This window comes from Pholcus phalangioides, unplaced genomic scaffold (genome assembly GCF_987345545.1).
Source record: "Pholcus phalangioides strain wild (caught in Gottingen) unplaced genomic scaffold, Ppha-v1.0 ptg000024l_1, whole genome shotgun sequence".
Lineage (NCBI taxonomy): Eukaryota > Metazoa > Arthropoda > Arachnida > Araneae > Pholcidae > Pholcus > Pholcus phalangioides.
The window spans coordinates 29,792,746-29,816,062 of NW_028301616.1; the positions used below are offsets into that span (position 1 = coordinate 29,792,746).

At 37.3% G+C, this 23,317-nt stretch overlaps 1 protein-coding gene across 1 annotated transcript; it reads left to right on the forward strand.

Moving 5' to 3' along the window:
• Positions 1 to 3,939: 3,939 nt before the first annotated feature.
• Positions 3,940 to 21,449, forward strand: LOC149069185 (chitinase-3-like protein 2). Its single transcript, XM_089250917.1, has 9 exons — positions 3,940 to 3,970; positions 5,768 to 5,842; positions 8,385 to 8,597; positions 10,195 to 10,451; positions 13,314 to 13,417; positions 17,843 to 17,960; positions 18,207 to 18,392; positions 20,397 to 20,522; positions 20,820 to 21,449. The coding sequence occupies exons 1-9, from the start codon at positions 3,964 to 3,966 to the stop codon at positions 21,231 to 21,233; spliced, it is 1,500 nt and encodes a 499-aa protein (XP_089107043.1). The 5' UTR covers positions 3,940 to 3,963; the 3' UTR covers positions 21,234 to 21,449.
• The last annotated feature ends 1,868 nt before the right edge of the window (positions 21,450 to 23,317 follow it).

A 23,317-nucleotide genomic window follows, 5' to 3' on the forward strand; every position in this document is an offset into this window, starting at 1 on the left:
CGTTATTTGCGTACCTTTCCTTTGACTTGCGTACGTCAGCTGTTTTAGAGGTTTTTTTCCTGTCTTAAAAAACTCCCGTGACCTAGCGATGCTAACCCTGCAAACCGTGTTTATTTCGGTTAATTTTTCCGGGTTTTATGAGTTTTTAAAGTTTCTACGGGTTTTTTTGCCCTCCCTGCAGTTAGTTATCTGGGCAGCATTTCGAATCATGTAAAGTGACCTGAGGTGATGTTCCAAATCACTTAAGTGGCCTGAGACACATTCACATTTTCAAAACCAATGAATTTGCTCCCGCCCTCTCCTTAAGGTTGTTGAGTACCGTTGCTCCGATAGATAGCAAGAGCATCTTGTGTATGGTGACCATATGACCCGTGTGTTCTCAGCCACCTCGTTTTGCCTGTTATGGCGTTGTATTTGTATTTATTTATGTAATTTTTGGTTAAAATGCCCCCTATTTTGGTTTGATTTTGTTTTATTTCAACCCACATCAGGATATTGCTAATCTCAATTACAACAACTGAATATTGTTTCGTATAACAAGAATCAAATTTCTGCCCGTGGACCACCTATGTCATCGTGGGTTGAGAAGCGCATGCAGCATTGTATTTAAAGCCAATGGCGATTTATTTGGTGATTGCAGCCATAATTGGCAATTTCGCTCACGTTTCGCATTCTTTTTTTTTTTTTTTTTTTGGCGGCCACTGGTGATTTAACGGATATGGGATCGATTTCTGGTATTTTTCTCCCTACTTTACCTCACGCCAACTCCGCTCTTATCGCCATAAGGCAATTTCCAACCAGTGGAGTTGGGTGAGTAATGAAAGCGCCATCGATCCGGTGGTCGCCCCATGCTCGGTAGGTGCGCCCGAGTGGCGCCGTAGTAAGATGCTCGTCTTCCACTATGAAGGTTGCTATCAAAGTCCATGGGCTCAAATCCGGGCATAGAACGTTAGAAGCAAATTATTTACCTACCGAACCTGGGGCAACCACCGATGGATGGAGCCTTCATTTCCCACCCAACTCTTCGGGTTGGAAATTGCCGTATGGCGATATATGACAGGAGTTTGTGTGCGGTAAAGTAGGTGCGACCACAGATCGATGGCGCATAGGCTCGATAGGTGCCGCTGCGGCGGTCGAATAGCCATAGTGACGGACTCGCACCGGGTTCGAGCCCCACCGTCGCCACAGTGGTGACGGTCGAAGTTGGTTTGCTGCGGTTCCCAACGTCGAGGCGCGAATGCTAGCCGATCTCCCCGTTAAGAAGAGCGGCCACAGAGAGCAACAGGCCTACAAACAGCACAAATATTCAATCATCATCCTCCACTCACTTCACTTCTGAAATACAGATGGCAGCATTGAAAAATCAAAAACAACACAAGATACGCACTCAGACTGTTAGGTACTTACACTTCCGGCACAAATTGCCCATGGATAGCGATAGACCTGAGCTGTGCTCGGTTTGAAAAGAAAAACGGAAGGGAGTAGACTGTATTTCGGGCCACTGGTGATTTATTTGGTAATTGTAGGCATAATTGTCAATTTCGCTCACTCTTGGCATCATTTGTTTGTTGTTTTTTTTGGTGGCAATTGGCGATTTCCCGGATTTGGGATCATTTTCCCGTATTTCCAGGTAGGAATCAGTTCTGGAATTATTTGTTTCATCAGTTCTGGAATTATCCCTCAGAGGAAATACGGTCAGCCAAAAAAAAAAAAAATCAGTGTTTCTCAACTTGGGGGCCATATGGGTCCCCTTGTAGCACTGGGATATTTGGGGGAGGGGGCTACGGATGAAATCAAATGGATGAGGAGCTATGACACGTGGCTAAGGAGGCAACACAGAGAGGTATGAAGAATTAAACCTTCTAAGAGTGAAAAAAGACAAAATTTTTTTCTACTTTTAGAATTTAGCAGAAATTCTCGTAGAAGCGCTGTCATATTAATGCATAGGCCCACACCGGGCTTGGACACATTCTGCTCCGCCCCCCCCCCACCCCCCGCCGATAAAGAGATCTGATACAGTCTAATACCGTTATAGCGAAAATCTCGTTTTAACGAACACTTCTCTAATCTCCCAAATAATAACTTCACATAGGAATAATGCTAGGCAACCTGGAATACCTTTGTAACGAAATTTCGTTTTAACGAAGTTATTCCTCCAGTCTCTTGGCGTTCGTTATAACGGGATTCAACTGTATTGTGATTTTTTATGAGATAGAGGGAATTTAATTTGGTTTGGTGGTATTTCCAGCCCGAAGGAGGGGAGGCTACAAACTATCATTTTGCCTGAGGGGGGAACCCATGTTGCTGGTTGAGACAGCCAACCGTGGGGGTCCTCAGGACCATAGGAGAGCTACATGATCACATCTAGTGCTATGATTTTTCAGATTGAATATGCAAACATGCAATTTATATTAGCTGTTGATGGGCTTCCAGAAAATTCTGAGGGGGGGGGGCGAAACACCACTTTGCCTGTGTGAGCCCCATGATGTTGAGACTGCGTATCACAGAACCCTCACTGAACTCCAGCTTAAGGGGGGGAAAGGGGAGGGATGCAGAGACAAAGCTGATTTATGAAAAAATTTTAATTTTGTTTACTATAAATTAGAAGTCTTCAACTTTTCAGATACGGTGAGCCACAAATTGAGACTTCCAACGAATCCCGCGGGCCACCAACTCATGTAATTTAGTGACATCTTAACAGAAGGTGCCAATGGGGGTCCCGAGTTAAACTGGAACTTCTGAAACTATTTCTTTTTATTAATTATCAATTTTTATTAGTTCTTAAACAATTTTTTTCACTGAAAAGTTTTTGATTAATTACTGATTAAATTAATTTATTCTGAGATCTTTTCTTTTATTTGAAATCGCACGTGAAATGATTCGTTAATTATATTTATCGATATCTTGAAAAATCATTTCTTTCATTACTTATGCAATTATTCTTTTATTGATTATTCTCTCATTGATTTATGTTATTTTTGTCAAAAATTCTGAAATTATTGGTTTCAAAAATTTTAAAAATAACTTCTTTCATTAATTCTCTCTCTCTGAGTTGTCTTCAATTCAGTAATTATTTGTTTCATCTCAATTCTGGAATTATTTCTTTCATCAATTCTGGAGTTATTTTTTTTCATCAATTCTGGAGTTATTTTTTTTCATTAATGATGGAGTTATTCCTTTCATTCTGGAATTATTTGTTTTATCAATTCTGGAATTATTTCTCTCATTGATTCTGAATTTTCATCAATTATGCAATTATTTCTTTCATTGATTCTGAATTTTCATCAATTATGCAATTATTTCTTTCATTGATTCTGAATTTTCATCAATTATGGAATTATTTCTTTCATTTCTTCTATTTCTGGCCACATGCCACCCTGCTATAAATGAGCGAAATACAGTGATCAGAAATTATCTCGCTGGTAAGATGATGGAGAGGGGCGCTGAATAAGATATGGGGGCGGAGCATGTACAAAAAAGGTTAAGAGAAACACTGCTATATATTACAGCAATTAAAGCAGCATAATCACACCAATTTTTCTCCCGCACAGTTTAACAGCCGATGATAATTCGTGCACGTCAATTGGACCATAATTAAGAAACAATCTTGATTATAAAAAATAGATTGACGACTCCCCATTGTTACCCATTACCGCTGCACATTGTTTCCTCACTCAACATGTGTTGCATCATTACAATTAATGAGAAATAGTTGGCATAGGACGTGTTAACACATTGCGCGTTATCATCAGGTGTTGAGATTGGATTTTTTTTTTTACCGAAAATTTACATTACTTTTATTAGTATAATAAATAGTTTACTTAAATTTTTTTCCCTATTGTTTTTCTTCATAAAATATTTTACTTACTGTAAATTAGTTTCCTTTTCATAAATAAATAACAAATAAATTTCTTTATAAGAAATACATCAACGCTTTTATCTGTTGTTTTCGTCAAACAACACATGAACGGTACGTTTCATATCTCAAATTTAGTTATTCAAATTTTTTCAAAAGCCATGAATTTCGATACCTATTAATTATCTTTTATCGATAATTATGGTTTTTTTTTATAATTTTAAATTAGTGAAATTAAGGGATTATGGGCAATCTTCGATTCGTTTGAATGTTGCTAAAGAAATTAATAATTTTGTATTTCACTTAATCTCTCAATTTCTTAATTAATATCTTTGTATTGGTAAATGAGATAAAATTTTCACTTGGTATTTGAATCCATTTACTATCGAAGAAATTGGCAGTTTTCCACTCAATTTCAAATTTTCGGTCTCTGATACGCTAGACGTTTATTAATATTCTTGGGTGAGAATAAATTTAATTAAAATTGATTCGAATTTTTCATAAATTTCTCTCGAATTAATTCGAATTTTTACAATTTTTTCTCGAATTAATTCCAATTTTTTACAATTTTCCCTTGAATTATTTCGAATATTTTTTTGTAATTTTCTCTTCGATGAATTCCAAATTTTTATAATTTTCTCTTGAATTAATTAGAATTTTTCATAATTCTCTCTTCAATAAATTCGAATTTTTCATAACTTTCTCTTGAATTAATTCGAATTCTTCATGAAAATTTTCTTAGTTTTTTTTTCCTGAAAAAAATTGGAATTTTCTCAAGTATTTTTAAAATTTATCGTTTCCTTTGAAAAATTATTTGCCTTTAAATAATTATTTGCCTTTAAATAATTGCTATTTTTAAAGTTTCATAAACAAAAACTATTCAATTATTTTTAAATTTTCCCTCAAATTTTTTAGCTACACCTTGTTTGCCTAATTTTTTTTTTTTTTTTTTTTTTTTGCAAACATCGATTTAAAATTTTTATCAGATTTATTTTTGAAAAAATTCATGTGAAATTTATATTTTAAAAAAAATTCTACAAATTTAGTCCTTTCTAACTCGTTAAATTTAATTTTTTAAATAATACAAATTTAACTTCTTATTAAATTCAAACCAATTTTTTCTGTTCATTTCACATTTTCTTAAATATTTCAATTTAGAATTTATGTGTATTAAATAATTATTAATAAAAATCTTTTTTAAGACGTCACATAGCTCATAACATAAGGGAAAAGTTAAAATATAATTAAAAATATTATTTAACCATTGATTTATTAGAAATTTTTTTCACATATTTTTGATTAAATATGCTATCCTTTGCTGGTAGAAAATTTTACATATCTTTAATACTTAATTTTTTTTTAAATTTAAAAAAATACATTAAAACAGCTCTGCGCGCATGATAAAATGACATGACATGAATGTACCCAAACAATATTGAAATTAAAATGGAGAAAACGGTTCATTTCATAAAATGAACTCAAAGATTTTAGATCCATTCATAAATATTTAATTCACAAAAGAAATATTTTTTTGAATTTTTGAAAATTTAATTTTTTAATTTAATTTTTAATAAGAATGAGATAATGCAATTTCAATCTTTGAAATCATTTTATGAAAAATGAACCATTTTCTTCACTTTAATTTCAATATTGTTTGGTTACATTGATGTCATGTCATTTTATCATGCACGCAAGCTGTTTTTAACGTGTTCTTTAGAAAATTTTCAAAAAGTGAAGTATTAGAGATATGTAAAATTTTATACCAACAAAGGATAGAATATTTAATCAAAAATATGTAAAAAAAAATTCGAATAAATCAGTGGTTAAATAGTAATTTTAAGTACATTTTAACTTTCTCCCCATGTTAAGAGGTACGTGATCCTTTAAATCTTCTACTCTTTTTCTCAAAAGAGTGTCTCGGACTCTCGACCATGAAGTCTGTTCTCCTGTTCACTTGTATACTCGTCGTGGTATTCTCCGTTGAAGGTGAGTATGCAAATATTTCTTTAAATGTAATTAAGAAATTACATGTTATACAGCTGAACCTCTCCATAACGGACGGAATGGAACCAAAATTTTCGTCCGCTAACTTGGAGCGTCCGTTTTCATTTATACAGGGTGTCCTGTAAGACCTAATTCGGCCTTTATCTCAATAACCGTTAATCGTAGAGGTATTATTTCAGTTTAAACAATGCTCAAAACGTGTTCAGAATTCGCCTTGCATCAATTTTTGAAGGTGAAAATATAGTGTGTCGCAAAATAATGTATTAAAAATATAACTTTTTTTACGCCCCTCCACCCGCCCTCTAACTTCCAATTAGAAAGTTATTGTCCCTATCTCTTCTGGGTCCCACCAAAAGAAATTACGCTTTTCCAAATGCAATATTCGCTGAGATACGGGTATTTGATTTCAAAAATCTGAGAAAAAAAATTGGGAGAGAACAACATATTAACTAACAAAAAAAGCTCGTTATGGTTTTCGAATTCAAATGTCCCAGCAAATATTGCAGTTAAAAAATAGCTCAGAAGAGACAGGAGACACCCCTTTGTTATTGAAAGTTAAAAAACGGGGTGGGGGGTGAATAAAAATAGATTTTTTTTTTCTGTGACACACTGTATTTTCCTTCTCAAAACTGATACGTGGGGATTTCTAAGCACATTTTGAGCATTTTTCAAATTGGAAACCATACCTCTACGACGAACGGTTGTTGAGATAAAAGCCGAATCAGGACTTACAGGACACCATGTATACCGAGAAATATATTGACGTCCTGTTTCACATACAGTACTTCAAAAGTGTCCGCATACGAGAAGTGTCCGCGAAAGGGGAATGCCCGTTATGGAGGCTCCATTGTGATTGGACCAGGGCCGTCTTAAGAGCATCATAGGCCCCCGGGCCAAATGATGTTTCTAAGGTCTACCTGGAATATTCTCGAAAAATTCAACTACTTCTTCAGTCTTCTCTTGCAGCCCCTCCCCCTCTTCCGCCCGTGAGGGCCCATGCGTTTATACGGCACTGATTGGGACGTAATACAGTGTGATTTCCATTAATTCCCTATAATGGATACTTCCCGTAAGAGCCACCCTTGAAGGTGTTTGACAGATGCGGTCGCTGCAGCCCCCGAGTGACGCCCATTTTTTGTTTCCAGTTATGAGCCAGAGGGGACTCGAATCAAACACCGGGGGGGGGGGGGCAAAAACTATTGAAGGCTTTCACCAATTATTAAATTAGTATTTTCTTTAATTCTGTGATTATTAACAGTCCTGGAATAATTTTTGCATTAATAATAAATTTTATCGATTCTGGAATTATTTCTTTTTTTCGTTGATTTCGAATTACCATCGAGCTCTCCCTGTGCAGTATGTAGCTCAGCCATTGTGTGTACATGGTTTCAGCCGGCCGGGGGGATTGGAACTGCTTGGTATTGGGGCAAGCTGCTCCCCCACCTCCCCGCATGCACATCTCTGTCGTTGGAACAATGTTGAATCTTTCAAGGTAGGCAGCGAAGGAACCACGGCCACTTAGGAACAGACACAAATGCTTAACCATCAGCGTCCAATCTATTCACAGAAATGCCGAGGTTAGATCTTTGATCTTCAACCAGTACCCCCAATGTACCTGCGGCCACCATTTCCATTCGGTTCTAATTAGCACACACTGTGTGGGAGATCCGGAAATTTCGCCCCCCCCCCCAATGTTTCGTTCCCGATGCATTTCACCCTCGGAAATTTCGCCCCTGACATTTCATCTGCCATGACCGAATGAGTGACCAATTATGTGACTGACTGTGTGAGTGACCAAGTGATTGGGAGATTGTATGAATGACCAGTTCTAAGTAGGTGAGTGACCAAGTGATTGACAGTATGCATGCCCGTATGAGTAAGTGAATGTGAGTGACTGTATGGGGGTGAGTGAATGACCATATGAGTGATCAAGTGAGTGATCAAGTGAGTGATCGCTTGAGTGATCAAGTGAGTGATCGCATGAGTGATCAAGTGAGTGATCGCATGAGTGAGCATATGAGTGACCGTATGAGTGACCACATTCACTTGGTCTCTCATACGGTCGCCTTCTGTCACTCACTTATACAATCACCCACCCACTCACTTATACAATCACCCACCCACTCACTTATACAATCACCCACCCACTCACTTATACAATCACCCACCCACTCACTTATACAATCACCCACCCACTCACTTATACAATCACCCACCCACTCACTTTTTCACTCATACGATCACTCATCCACTCATACAGTCATTTACTTGGTCACTCACCACTCACTTCGCCACTCACACGGTCAGAGCAGGTGAAAAGGCCGGGGCGGAGTGTCAGGGGACGAAATGTCAGAGGCGAAATTTCCGTAAACCGCTGAGAAGTGACCAAAAAAAACGCATCTAGCTTCGCCAACGAAAACTCACCTCACTTTCATCGAAAATGCACATCCATCCATCCATCCTACAGTGGTGTCATTGTATTAATTCGGAAATGGCTGCGTTGTACTGTATTTTCATTTTTCAGGAACGTCTCTAGAATTCGCCAGCTCTCCGTCCAAGATCGTATGCTACGTCGCAACTTGGGCAAATTATCGCGACGGAGCTGGTAAATTCGTCATAGAAGACATCGATCCTTTCCTGTGTACTCACGTGGTGTACGCCTTCGCCAAGCTGGCACCGAACAATGAAATAGCCGCCTACGACCCTTATCTCGACCTCAAACAGAACAACGGCCTAGGTAAGTGTTTGTGTGCTCATTGATATATCCGAGTTTTTCTAACCTATATAGTCGATACTAATGTAAAACTTAAATACATACAGTAAGTTAGAACAGTTTTGCTTGACCATTTTCGCCCATGGGCCAAGGACAATATTTTTCGCCCTTTGGACAATATTTTCTTCTCATGGCCCCGCAATATTCAGGGCCCCAACTCCTCATACAGGAACGTGACCCTTTCTGCTTATTGAGCTGATTTTTTTAAAGTTAATTTCTAGTGATGGAAAATTTCAAAAAAAAAACAACCCATTGATCTCTGGACCTTCCCTGAACCAAAGTTCAGTGAGCTTCCCTCTTGGAGGGGAGGGGGTTTGTTCTATGTATGGCCGATCTCATTAGAAATGAGTAGGACAGGGAATCAAATCCCACGGTCCGCAGACCAAGTGTCCCGCCAACCGGCCCTTGAAAGGTTTTCCGAAAGGTTCCAACATTCAATCCCCCTGAAAGGTTTTCCGAGCGAAAAGTATCAGCAATGAAAGACTCTTACCATGTTTTGCTCATAAAAATACGGGAAACCGGGATCCATACGGGACATGGCCAATTGCTGCAAAAAAATTGGGAAGGTAAGAAAAGTAGCCAACTATATCGCATAATTGCTGGAAAATTGCCAATGGCGGGAAAAATAGAGCTACTGCGAGTCAAAGTTGATTAAAGCCTGATTACCAAAAACAAACATACGTTTAATAATAACATATACAATAAACAACCCACGTTTCACTCACGAGCTGAATGGTCTACTACCCGGATGCAATTAGGGTCAGCGATTTGGGAATTCTCACTATCGAACGGCTTAGATGGTATATAGCATTTCTGAACATTCCTCAGCAGTGGTCGAAAAATCAAACAGAATGCCCAGTTTCATTCTGAAAAAGTTCTCTTCGTGTTTTCCTAAAGTCATTCTTCCGTATTTCTGAGGCGTTTCCTGGACTGAAGCATGCCGTAAGGTTTTCGAAACCATACCTGCAGAGAGACATGGATTTGATTGAGGGGGTGCACAGAAGAGCTACGCATGCTCATGTTGGCCCTCGAGGCTTGAGCTGTGAAGACAAACTTGATTTCTTGAATATGTTTACACAGTGGAAGAACGCACGCGGCTGTAGGGAGGGATATCATCGAAGTGTTTAAAATGTTCAACGGGATGGACCATGGGTCATCGTCAATTAACTGCTTCGACAAGGGAACAATTCCAGGTTGTATGGTATCGCAGGGAGTTTTTCTCTAATAGGGTTGTTAATAAGTGGAATATCTTGCTTTAGGGGGGTCGGGAATTCTAACATAATTGACATGTTTGAAAATAAAAGTACGATAAACATCATATTAGGGTGAATCGGGAACCTATCCATATTTTTCATGGAAACATAATGCCCATTTGCCCATGAAAAATATTAACTATCATTAATTGTTAGGTGACATAATGCTTTTATATTGGGTTGCTGTATTTTAGTTATATTCGACATCCACATATGTTTTACGAGCATCTTCTTTCACCCACCTCGTTGGGTATTTCGCATGTCGTGGCTGGCCTTTTTGTTTGCGTTTGTATTTGTATTTCGTGTAGGTGGGTATAAAAGATTTGTTGGTCTCAAGAAAAAGAATCCGAACTTGAAGTTGCTGTTGGCCATCGGGGGTTGGAACGAAGGTTCCGTCAAGTATTCCAACATGACCGCCAGCTCTCGGTCGAGGAAAACGTTCGTCTCGAGCTGCGTGAAGTACTTGAGGAAACATGGCTTCGATGGACTAGGCGTCGATTGGGCGTATCCTGCTAATAGAGGTGGATCACCTGCCGATAAGGCCAACTTTGTGATGCTGTTGAAGGTGCTGATTTTACCTATTTAGACTTCATAAACTTCTAAAAAATATAGTTTGCCATTGAATTCATTCAAAAAAAAACCCAATTTTTTCTGCTTGTTTTACAATTCTTATAACTTCAAACAGCCTATGTTTCTTATATAGCAGTGTTCCTCAACCTTTCTGAAAACAAGGACCAGTAAAATGCCTGAAACTATTTGACGGACCTTCTGTTGTCCCGTATTACGGGACATACCTGTACTTTTCGTACTGTTCCGATTTTTTGTATACATTTGCCCCTTTTTTTTCAACGATACTTGTTTGAATTTTACAATAATTACTAAAGTCGTATAATATACACAAAGCGTTTTCATATTATAAATGACATTATGATTATAATGGCAGAAATTATAAATATTCATCTCACTTATTCATCAGTTTTAAGGTCTTTTCCGCAATTTTAATTACGATCGGTGTGTGATTGGGCGTACTTTTGACAATGTTTTTTGAGGGCCATGTCCCGTATTTTTTACGCATTATTATTTAAGATCCCAGTTTACCGTGATTTTTCCTAAATGAAATATGTTCATTCATTGTCCTTCAATTTTTGTAAATCTGAATTTTCTTTAATCTCTATTGAGATTGTACTGAGAAAATACAAAAACTTTTTTCGTATTTTTTCGATGTTATAAATATTCAAAATGAACTTTCGTAAAAATTTTTTTTTTCTACAGATGTAGAAATGCTTCAGGTATTATCCATGAAAAGGTGCTAATTTTACTCGCCGTAGTTTTCTTGTTATTTTAAGATAAGTGGGTTGTCTGAACTTTTGAGATGGACTGTAATGTCACCTGCAACGGGTTAATAATTCTACCATCTATTCCATCGTCACGGACCATAGGTTGAGAAACACTCCTATGTAGATTTCCTTTATTTTTTTTATAAACTGAAGAGCCAAAAAAACTGGTACAGGCATGCGTATGCAAATAAAGAGATATGGAACCAATCAGAGTACGGCGCTGCGGTCGGCAACGCCTATATAACACAACAAGTGTCTGGTTTAGTTGTTAGATCGGTTACTGCTGCTACAATGGCAGGTTATCGAGATTTAAGTGAGTTTGAACGTGGTGTTATAGTCGGCGCACGAGAGATGGGACATAGCATCCGCGAGGTAGCGATGAAATTGGGATTTTCACGTACGACCATTTCACGAGTGTACCGTGAATATCGGGAATCCGGTAAAAAATTAAATCTACGACATCGCTGCGGCCGGAAAAAGATCATGCAAGAACGGGACCAACGACGACTGACGAGAATCATTAAACGTGACAGACGTGCAACCTTTCCGCAAATTGCTGCAGATTTCAATGCTGGGCCATCAACGAGTGTGAGCGTGCGAACCATTCAACGAAACATCATCGATATGGGCTTTCGGAGCCGAAGGCCCACTCGTGTACCCTTGATGACTGCACGACACAAAGCTTTACGCGTCGCCTGGGCCCGACAACACCGACATTGGACTGTTGAGGACTGGAAACACGTTGCCTGGTCTGACGAGTCTCGGTTCCAATTGCTTCGATCTGATGGACATGTACGGGTATGGAGACAACCTCATGAATCCATGGCCCCTACATGTCAACAGGGGACTGTTCAAGCTGGTGGAGGCTCTGTGATGGTATGGGGCGTGTGCAGTTAGCGTGATATGGGACCCCTGATACGTCTAGATACGACTCTGACAGGTGACAGGTACGTAAGCATCCTGTCTGATCACCTGCACCCATTCATGTCCATTGTGCATTCCGACGGACTTGAACAATTTCAGCAGGACAATGCGACACCCCACACGTCCAGAATTGCTAGAATTGCTACAAAGTGGCTCCAGGAACACTCTTCTGACTTTAGACACTTCCGCTGGCCACCTAAATCCCCAGACATGAACATTATTGAACAGATCTGGGATGCCTTGCAACGTGCTGTTCAGAAGAGATCTCCACCCCCCTCTTACTCCTACGGATTTATGGACAGCCCTGCAGGATTCATGGTGTCAATTACCTCCAGCACTACTTCAGACATTAGTCGAGTCCATGCCACGTCGTGTTGCGGCACTTCTGCGGGCTCGCGGGGGCCCTACACGATATTCGGCAGGTGCACCAGTTTTTTTATCTCTTCAGTGTATATATGTTACGGTAAAAGCCCGAAGAGTGGTGAACCAAGTCGAGTCGTTAAAAGCCCGAAATAAGCTTGAAAACGGACTTTTACCAAGCACTTCGGTAAAAGCTGACATTTAGTAACTTTCATGAATATTAGTAAAAATGTGATTTCTCTAATTTTCATAAATTTGGAAACTTGTCATTTATTAATCACAACAATCCTGATGCTAATTAAAATCTTAATTAATTAACTAATTAATCGTTCAAATTCGTGAAAATTAGTAAAATTGCGAATTTTCTGATTTTGATTAATTTGAAAGCTTTCAAAAAAATTATTTCTCTCACAAATTTTCATTTTAAATTCATGTTAAGTTTTTTACATATAACTTTCAATTTTTTTTCAGCACTTCAATCATCTAAAATATGCGTTTTAATTTTTTTATCAATTGAAAAACTTATCTAAGAATTTGATGTTTCTCATATTTTCTTCGAAAATTAAGTTTTTAAAAAATTAAATTTACTTAATTTGAAAAATTTGATTTTTTAAATTAAACTTAAAAAAATTAACTTTATTATTTTGAAATGTTTTCGAGCAATTAATAGCAGACAAGTTATCAGGTTGCTACAATTAAATAAATAACTCAAATTTATCAAAAATTTTATGCTGTGTATTATTTTATGTGTTAATAGCTATTAGTGTTATGAACTGTTACATTAACCATTCATTGAACAATTGAAGGATCTGAAGGAAGCTTTCAAGCCACAGGGCCTACTTCTTACCGCCGCAGTTTCAGCTGGAAAAAGCACGATCGATACGGCCTACGACATCCCAGGAATGAACAAGTTTGTAGAACTTCTTATATTGATTAATTAATATATTAATCAATTAATGTCTCTTGATATTTTGATATTATGGATCCAGGGCAACTTAGTAGGAGTAAAACTAGTATGATGATAAAACCCGGCAGAAGGCGGTGGGTTTATTAGCAGAGCCGCTCTTACGGGGTGGGGTCACACCGGGTCTCACGTTTTGGCCCCCCACCATTTACGGTAACAATAATTTCTTTCACAAATTCTGCATTTTCATCAATTCTGTAAATTTGCATTTTCATCAATTCTGTAAATTTGCATTTTCATCAATTCTGGAATTCTGCATTTTCATCAATTCTGTAAATCTCAATTTTTATCAATTCTGTAAATCTGCATTTTCATCAATTCTGTAAATTTGCATTTTCATCAATTCTGTAAATCTGCATTTTCATCAATTCTGTAAATCTGCATTTTCATCAATTCTGTAAATCTGCATTTTCATCAATTCTGTAAATCTGCATTTTCATCAATTCTGTAAATTTGCATTTTCATCAATTCTGTAAATCTGCATTTTCATCAATTCTGTAAATCTGCATTTTCATCAATTCTGTAAATCTGCATTTTCATCAATTCTGTAAATCTGCATTTTCATCAATTCTGTAAATCTGCATTTTCATCAATTCTGTAAATCTGCATTTTCATCAATTCTGTAAATCTGCATTTTCATCAATTCTGTAAATCTGCATTTTCATCAATTCTGTAAATCTGCATTTTCATCAATTCTGTAAATCTGCATTTTCATCAATTCTGTAAATCTGCATTTTCATCAATTCTGTAAATCTGCATTTTCATCAATTCTGTAAATCTGCATTTTCATCAATTCTGTAAATCTGCATTTTCATCAATTCTGAAATCCTGCATTTTCATCGAGAAAAAAATAATTCTAGAATTACTCCTTTCGTAAATTAGAGAATTTCTCTAAAATGTCTGGAATCGTTTTTTTTTAATGAATTCTAAATTTTTATCGATTCTGAAATTCTGAACTTTCCCAATTCCGACAATTCTGAATTTTAACCGATTCTGAAATTATTTCTTGCATTTATTTCGAATTTTCCTGATTTTCATTCTCTGAATATTTGATTCCCCCCCCCCCCCACTTCTCACAGAAGAAAAAAAATCGGCACTAAAGTGGTCCTGCTATTGCATTGGTACTGGTAAGAGCGGTCCTGTTTATCAGTATAAGAAGTACCTAAATTTTCCACCAGGTGTTCTAACCATCCTTATCAGTTGGTGCGTATTCGCCAACTACGTTATAGATTACCAACTCCACCAGGTAGTGGATATACCACTACGTTACTTTCATGATTTTATCTGCGATATTTCACGAGTTATTCAAGATTATGTGAAAAATTTCCCATGTTCTTTATTTCTCTCAAATATTTATCCTTCTTGCTCCCGGGCATCCCAAAGTGTTTCTTAGAGGTAGATAACGGTTGTAAAAGAGGCTGCGCATATGTCACTGTATACGAGGTCTTTGAGAGGTTACAACTTTTAAATGGATGAAGATAGAGCGATGGAAAAAGTATACTAAATCGCACAATGCGCTACACCAGGGGTCTTCAACGTATGGCCCGCGGGCCACATTTGACTCGCAGAACTTTTTGTCGTGGCCAGCTGATGCTTTTTAGAAAATAGTTGAAAAGATTGAAAACTATTAATTCTAGAACTAACGAAAGAAATAATTTCGCCGTTTGATGAAAAATAATTTCGGCGTTTGATGAAAGAAATAATTCTAGAATAAATGAAGGAAATAATTCTATAAAATAAATGAAAGAAAATAATTCTAGAATAAATGGAAGAAATCTAAAATAAATGAAGGAAATAATTCTATAAAATAAATGAAAGAAAATAATTCTAGAATAAATGGAAGAAATCTAAAATAAATGAAGGAAATAATTCTAAAATAAATGAAGGAAATAATTCTAGAATAAATGAAGGAAATAATTCCAAAATAAATGAAAGAAAAATAATTCTAGAATAAATGGAAGAAATCTAAAATAAATGAAAGAAAAATAATTCTAGAATAAATGGAAGAAATCTAAAATAAATGAAAGAAAAATAATTCTAGAATAAATGGAAGAAATCTAAAATAAATGAAGGAAATAATTCTAGAATAAATGAAGGAAATAATTCCAAAATAAATGAAAGAAAAATAATTCTAGAATAAATGGAAGAAATCTAAAATAAATGAAGGAAATAATTCTAGAATAAATGAAGGAAATAATTCCAAAATAAATGAAAGAAAAATAATTATAGAATAAATGAAGGAAATAATTATAGAATAAATGAAGGAAATAATTCTAGAATAAATGAAGGAAATAATTCTAGAATAAATGAAGGAAATAATTCTAGAATAAATGAAGGAAATAATTCTAGAATAAATGACAAAAAAACAATTCTAGAATAAATTAAAGAAATAATTCTAAAATAAATGAGAGAAATAATTATAGAATAAATGAAAGAAATAATTCTAAAATAAATGAAAGAAAAATAATTCTAGAATAAATGAAGGAAATAATTCCAAAATAAATGACAAAAAAACAATTCTAGAATAAATGAAAGATATAATTCTAGAATAAATGAAGGAAATAATTCTAGAATAAATTAAAGAAATAATTCTAAAATAAATGAGAGAAATAATTCTAGAATAAATGAAAGAAATAATTCTAAAATAAATGAAAGAAAAATAATTCTAGAATAAATGAAGGAAATAATTCCAAAATAAATGACAAAAAAACAATTCTAGAATAAATTAAAGAAATAATTCTAAAATAAATGATAGAAATAATTCTAGAATAAATGAAAGAAAAATAATTCCAAAATAAATGACAAAAAAACAATTCTAGAATAAATTAAAGAAATAATTCTAAAATAAATGATAGAAATAATTCTAGAATAAATGAAAGAAAAATAATTCTAGAATAAATGAAGGAAATAATTCTAGAATAAATAACAAAAAAAACCATTCTAGAATAAATTAAAGAAATAATTCTAAAATAAATGAGAGAAATAATTCTAGAATAAATGAAGGAAAAATAATTCTAGAATAAATGAAGGAAATAATTCAATAATGAATAAATAAATAAATAAAATAAAATAAATAAGTGCTAATGCGTCGTTTATCTCATAAACTGACCGTCGTGGAGGTATGATTACAAAAATGCTCAAAAGAGTTCACTGTACCAGTTTTGAGAAAGAAAATACAATATGTAACAAAATAAAAAATATACATTTTTATATGAGGGAACCTCGTGCTCTCGCATTGATCATCACTTCCATGCTCACACACTTTCTTAATACTCTTTTGGCCACTCACTAATTTGGTCCTATGCTCTCTAGGTCACTTTTTGGTCACTCCCATGGTCCTATGCTTTCTAGGTCACTTCTTGGTCACCTTCATGGTCACGCGCTCTCTATTCCACTCACATGCTTGCACACTTTCTTGGTCACTCAGTTGTTCGCTCACTGATATGGTCTTTCGCTCTCTAGACCACTGTTTTGGTCATTCCCATGTTTGTGCATACTCTCTAGGTCACTCGTTTGATACTCACATGCTCACAAACTTTTTTGGTTGCCGTTTTTGAATGCTTACTGAACTAATTCCTCGCTCTCTTGGTCACTTTTTTGATCACCCCTATGCTCACACGCTCTCTAGGTCGTTTCTTTTATCACTCATGCTCACACGCTCTCTAGGCCACTCACATGGTTGCATACTTTCTTGTTCACTCCACTGGCCACAGACTCACCAGGTCTTTTGCTACTCTGTAGGTCACTCCCAAGCTTACACACTCTCCGGGTCACTACCATGCTAACGCACTCTCCAGGTCACTACCATGCTTACGCACTCTCCAGGGTACTACCATGTTTACGCACTCTCCAGGTCACTACCATGCTGCCGCACACTCCAGGTCACTCCCATACTTACACACTCTCAAGGTCACTCCCATACTTACACACTCTCAAGGTCACTACCATGCTTACGCACTCTCCCGGTCACTACCATGCTTACGCACACTCTGAGTCACTCCCATGGTTACACACTCTCTAAGTCACCCATTAGATCACTTACTGTCCCAGTCCCTAGCTCTCTAGGCAGCAGAGGATTTCTGATTTTACTGCCGTGGGCAATATGTAAATTTTACCGTCCTTTTTCCAGTTTACTCATTTTTTTTAGCACCCACTCCTCGAATTTGCCCTCCCCCCCCAAGAACATATCTCCCTGGGCTATAGTCCGATAAGTCCCCCCTCCCTCCTTCCTGTAAATACGCTTCTGAGTTCCGTATTTTACGAGAACAGGATCATTATTTTCGGCTTGCAGGTTCTTTGGGAGACGATAGGGTGGATCCATGCCTTCAAAAGTGCCAACATTGTCCATGATCTACATTTTTTTCTTCTCAGGTACTTGGATTTCATCAACCTTATGGCATACGATTTCAACGGAGCCTGGAATCCTGTCACGGGTCACAACGCTCCTCTAGTCGGAAGACGTCGAGACTCTGGAGACAGCAAAAATGTGGTGAGTGTCTTAATCTTCGAAGTTAACAGTCGTAAAGCCGGGTTTTCCTAGGAGCAGGTTACCTGCGCCGTGTGCAGCGGGAAAACGCTGATTGGTTAAAAACTTGAAATTCAGGTTTTCTTTTTGACCAATCGGAGTTTTCACGCTGCTCGCACTGTAGAAACCTGCTTCTAGGAAAACCTGGCTTAAATTTCAAATCGCAGAGATAATCCCTCTCTCGTTGACAGACATTTAATTTTCTCTTAGGAATTCGCCATCAAATACTGGAGAAAGGGCGGAACACCATCGCGTAAGCTGGTACTTGGCATGCCACTTTGTGGCCGAACTTTTGCATTGCAAGATGCAAATCGCAATGGAGTTGGCTCTCCTGCTACCGGAAAAGGACTCGCCGGGCCTTACACGAACGAGTCTGGTTACTTAGGTTACAATGAGGTTAGAAATATTATAAAATACTGTTTTTTGCTTTTTTTTTTTTTTTTTTTTTTTTGCTGTAAATGTCTTTTCTAGCTATTTTGAGCGATTTAATTTTTAATTTTCTTTCGAGCCATTTATTCTCTTTAATTATTTTCTTTCGGAGTCATATATATATTCCCTTAAATATTCTTTCGGAGTCATATATATATTCTCTTAAATATTCTTTCTGGGTCATATATATATTCCCTTAAATATTCTTTCGGAGTCATATATATATTCCCTTAAATATTCTTTCGGAGTCATATATATATTCCCTTAAATATTCTTTCTGGGTCATATATATATTCCCTTAAATATTCTTTCGGAGTCATATATATAGTCATAAGGAACTATGTTGCGGGTCACTTACCGGAACATAGTTCCATAACGCTCAAGCGATAAGTGGCACATTTATAGTTCCCTTGAGTGACATGTGGCGCAGTTTTAGAGTGTGAATGTGCCACAGGCCCACTTCAGTGATCTGAAAATGTGCCACTTAGTTAATTTTTACAAAATTGGGGGGGGGGGGGCAGGCCACATCAGATAACCCCAGGGCAACATTTGGTCTGCGGGCCAAGGTTTTATCATACACTCATGTCCATAAATTAAGGATAATTCAGAATCACACGGAAATCGAAATTTAAAGTAAAAATTTCACCTATAGAATTATCACACACATCTGCAAGAATGATATGCAAATTTCAGGAAGCCACCAGATGATGCCGATAGTACGTCACAATGGACATCGTCACAGTGGGCTTGTGTGATGTTTTCTGACGAGTCCAGGTTTAGCTTGCAGTCTGATTCACGTCGGACTTTCATATGGAGAACGCCAGGTACCCGTTACCACCAAGACAACATCATTGAACGACACCGTTACGGTGGTGCAGCATTGCTCGTTTGGGGTGGAATTATACTGGGTTCCAGAACAGATCTGCATGTTCAAACCGGAACCATGAAAGCCCAAATTTATCGGGACATCATTCTGTAACAACATGGTGCCATGGCGCAGAATTTGTGTTTATGGATGACAACGCCCGTCCTCACCGAGCAAACATCGTAAACGAATGCCTTGAATCTGAGGATATAACCCGTATGGAATTGCCAGCATTCTCACCTGACTTAAATCCGATAGAGCATGTGTGGGACATGCTTGGCCGACGAGTTGCAGCCCGTCAACCACCTCCTACATGTGTACCGGAACTTCGGAGAGCATTGCTTGCTGAGTGGTGTGATCTTCCCCAAGATCAGATCGATAATTTGATACTCAGCATGCCTAGGCGTTGTACGGACTGTATTTCATCGCATGGGAGACATACAATGTATTAACCATCATACCAACCGTGTAATAGTAAGTTTTTGTAAAGGAGATATTTTTTACAATTGCTCCAGGGAGCAAAAATCGTAGTTTTTATGAATGGTATCATACATACACCATCGTTTTTGTTCTTTATCTTTTGTTTAATAAATGGGCTTTATGAATAAGTAACGTTTGTTTTGTTTCTGAACCTTTAATTGCTGGAGCTGGCATTATCCTTAATTTATGGACATGAGTGTATATGTCTTAAGAGGGTAGGCACAATGAATTTCTTAAAAAGAAATTTTGAGATCTTCAAATGGCATTACAATTAATAGAAATTTATTATAATAAGATATAAGCGAGGCTGCCCCCCCCCTTCCGCGTACGTCTCTGATCCTACCAAAATGCGTTAGGATTCAGAGGGGGGCCAGAGTTGATGACGAAATTTTTCTGACACGGGGGAAGGGGTCAAAAATGCCTAAAAATTAGCTGACGTAGTACTTAAACGACCCCTAGTAACTGTAATTTCAAAATTATAGTCCATTCATGGCCTTTGCGAGCTATTTACAGTTTCTTTAATTTTCATTCTGGGCCATTCATTCGTTTCATACCGTTTAATTTTCTTTCAGAGCCATTTGTTCTCTCTAATTTTATTTTTGGGAAATTTATTTTCTTTAATTTAGTTGTGTGAGATGTTGAAGTCTGACAACAGCTGGAAAGTAGTGTTCGATGAAGAACAGAAAGTGCCATACGCTTTTAGAGACAAGCTGTGGATATCATATGACAACGTCAGAAGCATCGCTTTGAAGGTCAGTATTATGATAAGTGCAAGGTCATGCAAGGTCAATTATGTCCTATTAAAGTGGATGCTCTTAAGATTTCTACAGCCCTTATTGCCTATAAAAAAAAATATGGAATTTAGAAACATTTGATTGAAGGGATAAACAGAATTTTTGAAGCACCCTTCAGTATTTTATTTAAGCTTTCCCGCCTACGGATTCCTTTCAGCTATCATTGATGAGCAAATTACTCGAAACTAAATCATGGTACAGCAATGCTTTCGAATTTAATTGACAGCTTTATGACATGAATCTTTGAAATTTCAGGTCGATGTTGTCAAGAAATATAGCTTGGGTGGCGCAATGGTGTGGTCAATGGAAACCGATGACTTCCGAGGAAACTGCAGCAGGGGCAAGTACCCGTTGATCAATACCATCAAGAAAGGTCTCCGGCCAGGAGGCGGAGGCGGCACCAACGACGTCCTCACTACGACGGCTCCTGCAAGGACCACGTTGAAACCCGAAGGAGAAGATCAGAAGCCAAATAACGATTCGGAAATGTGCACGAAACCCGGTATCGGTCCTCACACAAAAACCTGCAAGAAATACGTCAACTGCGTACAGGTGGCGTCGGGCTACACCGTTTACGTATTCGACTGTCCACCGGCTACCGTGTTCAGCAAGAAGATGGGTCTCTGCACGTATCCGTTGCTCGTACCCGAGTGTAATAACGAGGTCTAAAGAAACGGTTTCTAATTTTTCATTGCTCCCAAAAATCGATATGAAGCCAGAGAGAGAGAGATGTGCATCGATTTCTCATAATCCTTAAATGATTCGTCTGAACCGATCAGTCCTATTAACAGTGTCGACAAGACCGTTAAGACAGACTGAACCTATTGATTATGATTCTGACAATTAAAAAAAAGTGGAATGTGATAATTTATTATCGATAAACTAGTCACATGTTTTTGTCATTAATCATCGAATAATTGAACATAGTTCTTACTTATTTATTGATATATTTTTAAGGATAGGCGGATATAGACTGAGAGGCAGTGCCGTCTTAAGGCATGGGGCCCACAAGAGAAAAGGGGCCTCACAAAAATGGGATCTGGTTAAGATTTTAGAAAATTTGCCTGGTAGGGCCTCAGAAAAATCATTTGGCCCGGGGGCCCCATGATGGTCTTAAGACGGCCCTGCTGAGAGGTCTGTGCGTGGGCACGATGATGATGATGATGTCAATGGACATACACACACACACACACATATATATTAGATAATCCGCGCACACCTTTGATGTTGCTCCCTCCCCCTCGTATCTCTGCCCATGGTCTCAAGCCAGTAAAGGAAGATGGCCCCATCTTAGTACTACGACGGCTCTTCCAAGGACGAATGTTGAAAGGACCCACAATAAAAGATCGGACACCAAATATAAATTCGGAAAAAATGTCTACAGCTCATCCTTCCCCCCCCCCCGTCAGCAAAATTTCGTCATCAGCTCTGCCCCCCTGAATCCTAACTCATATTTTCATAAAGGGTGGTTGATGACGTAAGCATTATCCAAACCCCCCTCCCCCCTTTGTCAGCAAATCGGAAACCCCCCTCTCCCCCCCCCCCATCGATGATGACGCAATACTTGAATGGCCCCCTATATCAGACTTTGAAGTTTCGGGAGTGAAAATACAGTGCGTCATAAAATAAAATAAAAATCTCTAAATTCTTATACGATTCCTCTGTCCTCTAACTTGCAATTGTGAAGTTGTTGCCCTCCTTCCCCGGATGCCAACAAAAAAAAAATTCCACGTTTAGCTGAGATATTTGAATTCAAAAACCAAGGAATGGTTGGGAAAACACAGCCTAAACTCACAGACAACGTTCCCCCCTCATTTATTTATGTCGTTCTTTCGGAACTTTTTTCTGATTCTAAATTCCAACATCTCAGCGAATATTGTACTCAGAATCATGGAATCTTTTTGTTGGCCTCGGGGGGAAAAAGGCCAACAACTTCCTAATTGGGAGTTAAAAAAACAGGTGGACCGTATAAAAATTTAGATTTTTTTATTTTATGTAACACACTATGAGTATATTTTCACTCTCGAAACTGGTACAGAGTGATTTCTTTGAACAAATTTTTTGAATTAGAACCGTAACTACACGAACGGTTGATGAGATAAAGGCCGAATTAAGGCTTATAGGACACCCTGTATAATTCAATAACATATTTTTTTTATTACTTTGAGCAATTCTAATGATTTTTTTTTTCAAATTGTATAATTTATTTTTATTACGGTAAAAGAATATTTTTCTTCTACAGGATAAAGCCCAATATTCAATCAGTACTATTATAAAATTCTAGAGGAAAACACATTAAGGTGCTAATTAGTGATGAAATTGTCCAAATGGCGTTAAATGATTCAAATCTCAGCTAAAATTAATGTTAGGAATGCAAAAAAAAAAAAAAATTCAAACGTGCAAACACGTGAGATGAATGCACTGATACCTCGGCTAACGAACATTTTCGTTGATATGGACGCAGATGCTAACATAAGACAGACGCGTCATGAGCTGAATTTTGTCGCCAAATCATCACACGTATCGGAGTTACTGTCACTTGAATCCGATTAACTCATGTCAACCCCGGAATTTTTTTTCCAGATGTAAATTCGCTTCTCCTTCAGAAAGTTTTTGAATCATTTTATGTAAAATGAAAAATATTCAGCTAATAGAAAAAACGCGAACCTATTATTTCAGAGAGCGTGGTTTCTTTCAGTTCAAGACTCCGTGTATCTGGACATTATAGGAGAATATCTTTTCCATCAGACACC

Coding starts and splice junctions, on each gene's coding strand:
- LOC149069185 (XM_089250917.1), top strand. Junction 8,598..10,194: donor CAAACAGAACAACGGCCTAG/GTAAGTGTTTGT, acceptor TATTTCGTGTAG/GTGGGTATAAAAGATTTGTT. Junction 13,418..17,842: donor GACATCCCAGGAATGAACAA/GTTTGTAGAACT, acceptor TTTTCTTCTCAG/GTACTTGGATTTCATCAACC.